This window comes from Buceros rhinoceros, unplaced genomic scaffold (assembly GCF_000710305.1).
Source record: "Buceros rhinoceros silvestris isolate BGI_N320 unplaced genomic scaffold, ASM71030v1 scaffold858, whole genome shotgun sequence".
Classification (NCBI taxonomy): domain Eukaryota; kingdom Metazoa; phylum Chordata; class Aves; order Bucerotiformes; family Bucerotidae; genus Buceros; species Buceros rhinoceros.
The window spans coordinates 1-5946 of record NW_010424933.1 but is presented as its reverse complement, the minus strand read 5'-3'; the positions used below and the strand labels follow the sequence as shown (position 1 = coordinate 5946).

Sequence of the window (5946 nt, the reverse complement as noted above, 5' to 3'; positions counted from 1 at the left end):
GTTCAGCAGAAGACCAGTTTGACAACCCTCTGGCTCACATACTCTTTATTCACCTGCTGTCATCGTGCACAATTTCTTAGTCCACAAGTGAAAAATGTAAAAACAAAAAAGAGCATGGAAGAAATACAGCAAAGTTTATTTCACGTCACTGCTGCTTCACCTGGCATACTCCCTTCACGTAATTTACAATGACGGGCTGTTTCTACTGGACCCTTGCAAATCCCATCTCGTGCTACCGAGGGACTGCACTGTACTGTGATTTTCTCTCAAGGCTGAAAACTGAAGTCAGATAAAACTTTCCCAGAAATCAGAACTGCAAACTCTTCTTTTAAAGTTACAAACAGTTTTTTTCTTACATTCTGGAACTTTTAGCCCAATGTTTTGCATTGCATCTCTTTCCAGTCCAAAGAAAGTTGCAGTAGACAAAACTGTTAAATTGGATATTTGGGGGGTGGGGTGCAGGGGTTTGTTGAAGATTAATATGATGACCTTCCAGTGAATCCTGCTCAACTTCCTTTCTTTTATATTATATACATATTTCATAAAATCAGCCTCTGCAGCAAAAATGTGCTGGCTCTGCATGGTGGTGTACCAGATGGCATGCAAACCAGCAGCAAGAGAAACAGGCAAAATTTAATTACCTATCAACAGCAGTGGAACAGCACTCAGAATGCTGTGGAGGGATATTGAGAGCCATGTTTATGCACATACACTACAAGGCAAATCAGATACACCTCTCCTCACCGCCCTGTTTAAATTATCTCTTCTCTGGGCCAATGAATAATCAATTGTTCCTCTACCAGCCACTGTCACCTAACCTGAATGAACAATAATTCAACATGTGCCTCTTAATTGGTCTCAGGTTATTTCTCTAAAGAAAGTCTTTCAAAATATCCACTAACACAACTGAACGTACACTTTTAACTTATGGAACGAAATACCTTGCTAAAAATTAGGTCACAACTTGTTCTCATTTTTTAAAAATTCACCTCTGTGGAAAAACGTAACTCTTTACATGAAACTTTTCTAACTCCAGTTTTCATGCACCTGTTGATTAGAGATCTTATTTGGCTCTGAGAGAAGGAAGAGCTTTCCAGTTTTCTGGAGATGAGGGTGGGGTAGTGTGGAGAGAAAATTATGCTGCTGTGAAAGAGGGTGTAAGGAGACTTAGAGGATCATAGAAGCGTAAGTAATTCCAGTCTGGTGCAGACTGCACTACAACTGACACTGATGGCATTTGGGAGATTAATTTTGCCTACAGACTATCTTTCCCCCCACCCCTCCAGTTGTTTCAGGGACTACATTCAAGATGTTTTGAGAGCCCAGGTTGAGGTACTATGACCAAAACAAGTTGAGAAAGGGATTTTTCCAATAGGGGAGACAGAAAAATAATAAACGGTTTGTGACTATTCAGGTAAGTCTACCAAACACATCAAACTTTGAAGCCTACACTGTTGCAAAGCGTATTTCCAGTCTGGCAGTATATAATCATTCCACTGACTACACCTTCACTATCAGCCAGCGAAAATCACGCAGCAGGAAAGCCTGCCCAAGGTCATTATCTAATAAGAATGAAGCGCTCATTTAACAGAGCCATAATGTGAGCATTACATTCTGAACCATATTTTGTAGTATGAACCTGATTTAAATTCAAGTGCCAATGCCTGCAATCCAGTTTTGAAAGTAATGCCACTACTTCTATTGTCACAACATATCCTTCACCCTCTGATGTTTAATAGTGTGTCGCTAATGTTTCATACCCTTTATTTCTTTCCAGTACAGTTTAATAAAGTTTTTCCTCACTTCTCAGCAAAATTTAAGATACAATATCTTCAGCTAAGAACCATACAAAGCTTGTATTTTACGTCAAGGATCCTACCTTTTATGGCTTACTTTTAACCAAGTCTATAAATCATACGTGACTTCCATGAATTCAGAATGTTCAGAATGATAGATATAATAACGGAAACATTCTCAAGGCAATATTTTTATTTTTAAACAGCCTTTAACATTATACATCTATAAAAGGAAAAGTTTGTTGATGATTTTAGGTGTCCGCCCTAAAGGTTTGATTGAAGGAGGCCTGACTTTCAAGGACTGAATCTTCATAATTGGGTACTCAAAAGCAGATCCAAAATCACTTGACACATTGCACTACCCTGGCAGGAGTCAACTGTTAGAAGTTCATTGAGAATAATTTATCACTTTGCCCTAAGAACACATAGTGAGCAAAGGTTGTACAAAATGTCAGTATTAAAAAAATATGGCATGAAATAAACTAAGCAATAAAAAAACCAGAATAAAGGCTGTCTACAAGGATGCTGTGCTGTAACTGAACTAATAGCTGTATAACCACCTTTCCTCTGGCTGGAGCAGTAACTCCTTTCAAGAGTAGTTCTGTGTGCCTACAAAAGATCGTTTCCTATGGATTTGTGATTTCATGACTGTGTGTTCCCAAAACGATGTGTCTCCTCCATGAGTAGATGCTACATAAGACCTCTTCTCCCTGTGTTTAATAGCTGCGGGCAAACTGACTATCTGTAAAGGAGAGATGATGACAGAGACTCTCAACCTCCTTCATAGACTCTTGTTTTCACAAAACTGTGGAAATCTCATTCTTTCTGGTACTTTCATTCCTCTGTCAAAAACCGTACCAAAGTTATTTGTGGGAGAGAGGAAATGCTTAGCTCTAGACACAGGACACAGAGCACGATCTCATAAATCTCTGTCTTAAGAGCACATCACGTGAGGTTTCCTGTTCTGATTCTGTGGGAGGACACTGTTTCTAAATGCCTAGGACTAGTTCAGCACTTCCACAGGCTGTAACAGTATTGCTGTCCACCGGGGAAAATACAAATCTCTCCTAACATATTTTGAGAGTGAAAGATAGAAAGAGAGAAAGAACTCGCTTCCCTATTAGAGTGCCTAAAAAATGAGACTTTCAAAACTCAAAGTTCAATTGCAATTTGCTTATAAAAGAAGCAGAACTGCCTTAAAGGACTCTGGAAAAGGCAATATACTCATGTAGAGAAATGAGTCTCCTTTGTCTCAATCTACTGTATCAGAAGATTGCATTATTTAGCTGATCCACATGAAAGCCAGTGAAGTCCATAAGAAACTAATGCATTTATTTTTATAATACTTCTGAAGCTATTGCAAAGCCAAAACCCTCTAACCCCATGCGCATTCAGAAGCCAAAATATTTGTTGCACTTCATAGAACATTAGTGACATCACTAAAAGCTCACAGTGACCACTTTGCTTGAGACCTGTAAGAGTAGCAATAGCTTCGACAAATCTTAATCTTCAGCTCCGATTTTTAACTACCACCATCCTTGATTTCTCCCTCACCCCACCCCACATGCCAACATGCTGCAGTTGGAGGTTTGCCAGCGGCTCCGAATGAGGGCAGGAATGACGAACCTTTAGGCTGCAGCGTACAAGTACCTGCAAAAGCCTTGTATATTTTTTAGCTTGACACTGAATACCTGGTACCTCCTAGGTGTCTTCTAAAACTCATCCCTCCAAGTTGGATCTTCCAGTCTGACACCATGGCCAACAGGATCATACACACAGGCTCAAAACACATCACCAAGCAAGGGTGAGATTCTCGCTGGGCAATAATTTAAGCACAAGAATTTAATTGCAACTTTGAGTGGCCTTGTTTTTATGAACTTGTTTCGGGCATGTATTTCACATAGGGTTGCTTTGTTTGGTTTTTTTTAAACCTTATATTCATACTAATATTGAGAGATCTACTTTTGTAGTGGTGCTTTTTAACATGGTGTGTCATATTTACTACCCCTATATTTTGTTTAAGCATATTTCCTTTTTTCCCCCCTATACTTCACAGGACTGTCATAATTTCAAAAGACTTGTTCTCAACCTCCTCTCATATAATTAGACTGTGAAGGCTGGCACTTTATGCTGAAAATGAAGGTGCTTTGGCTTTGAAAAAATGTAAGAACTCTTAATTGCCGAAAAGCTCCCCCTGCACACACTCTGTAACATTCCCCCTGAGATATGTAATATTTTCTTAAATCTCTGATGATCTATATGGCTACAGCAAGTTTCAACCCTCTCACAGCTCGGTCATATCCACCACCACTGATGAATGTCAGCAATCCACTCAGGGAAAACAGAATTCAGTTTATGTATGAAAACATGTATTTCTTCTCCATTTGCCAGGACAGACTTGATTCATTACAAACAGTGATTTAGAAATGTTGCCCTCTGAGTTCTGCATAACTTTGTTTTAGCAGAGATGGATGCCATTCCAGCCTTAATTTGCATATCACAGTTAAGCTGATGTAATACATATAAAACTGAACATAATCTTTTTTTTTTTTCAAATTAAATACTTTAACTACATCTACTGAAGTTGCCCATTAAAGAACTGCCTTCCCAACATGTAAGCAGTCTGTATTTGCAAGAGCAGACCTATCCTCTGGAACATAAATAACTGCCTAAGGAGAAATCCTGCTGCTGAAGTTGCTGGCACAGAAACAGGAGGACCCCCGCCTCACTCAGCAGGTTCAAATCAACTTCAGCGGACCCTGCACTGAAGGCTGCAATTAATATGCACAGAAAAATGTGACACTTTGCCTGAGCAGAAAAGTCCTTTAATACCCTTATTCAGGCACCATTATTTATAGCTTTTCCTATCTGGGTTCTCATGCACTGCTCCCTAGCACCACCTGCCCTTGCTGAAGTCAGAGGTGAATCTCCCATCCACTTCAACCGGGGCAAGACAGGACTCACCTGGACCAGGCAGTGCGATGCGCCTCTCGCTCTTAACATGTTAACCAGATCAGACCAAACTGGTGGATTTGTGTCATTTTTAAGTGCACTGCATTTTAAAGGACCACAATTCTTTGTCTGAAGCCTGAACAACTTGTTGCTTTGTTGTTCTTTATTTGAGTTAATACTTCTCATACAGCACCGCAAGAAAACAACAGGAAGAGTTGTGTTGACAGAAAGCATCAGAGCAGTGGGGGTTCACAGCAGTTCGTAACAAGGAAATTGGGCAGAGGGACCCCAATAAATGCCAGAACAACCTTCCTTCTTCACTCCATGCAATCCCTGTCCTGATCTGTCTGTGTCACAAACACATGAGTCCCCCACAGTCACCTCTCGGCTATAAAACCTGCCCTCTCCCTTTGCACTACAAACTTGCCCCTGCCCCATTGCCTCCCAACAGTGCCATGTCCCTCCACATGCCCAGAGATGGCCCCACAGCTCATGGACACCCGCCACCACTGTCCCCCCCACCCCTTTTACATACCCTTCACCATACCCACTTCACCCCACCTTGGCATAGCAGAAGGAGATGAGCAGTAGCGGAAGCAGATATCCAAAGATGAACGTGCAAACCACATAGACCTTCTTGTGGCGTGGGTTGGGCCAGTGCTCCCAGCAAAAGGTCTGGTTGCTGGCCTCACGGTGGAAGAGGCGCTGGTGGTGAGCCACAGGTGAGGCCATGGCAAAGGAGAGCACCCAGATGAGCCCCACACCCAGCAGTGCGTTTCGGGAGACCCGCAAGGCCGAGGAGCGTCGGGAGTGCACGATGGCCACATAGCGGTCCACGGACATGGCCGAGAGCGTGAAGATGCTCACCAGCATGGAGACAGTGAAGAAGTAGTGGATGAACTTGCAGATGAAGGCACCCAGCACCCAGGTGGGGAGCACGTAGACTGTGGACTGGAAAGGGATGCAGAAGAGCAGGTAGGCCAGGTCGGCAATGCTCAGGTTGAGGATGAAGATGTTGGTGGTGCTGCGGCGCTTGCCTGGCTTGCTCCTTGCCAGCACCGTGATCACCAGCGAGTTGCCCAGCACACCCAGGGTGAAGATCAAGCCGAAAACGATCAAGGTGATGAAGTTCTCGATGCCAATGCCAAAGAGGGGCTTCCCCTCCGTCTCCGGCAGCCCGGAGAGGTTGAACTCCCCG

General features: G+C 42.6%; 1 protein-coding gene across 1 annotated transcript in view; it reads right to left on the bottom strand.

The window, feature by feature from the left end:
- Positions 1–5940, bottom strand: part of GALR1 (galanin receptor 1) — a 10633-nt gene extending 4693 nt beyond the window's left edge. The window contains exon 1 of the mRNA XM_010140950.1: positions 5310–5940. Coding sequence (XP_010139252.1) covers positions 5310–5621 — 312 coding nt within the window. The 5' untranslated portion in view covers positions 5622–5940. The remainder of the gene's footprint in view (positions 1–5309) is intronic.
- Positions 5941–5946: the final 6 nt, after the last annotated feature.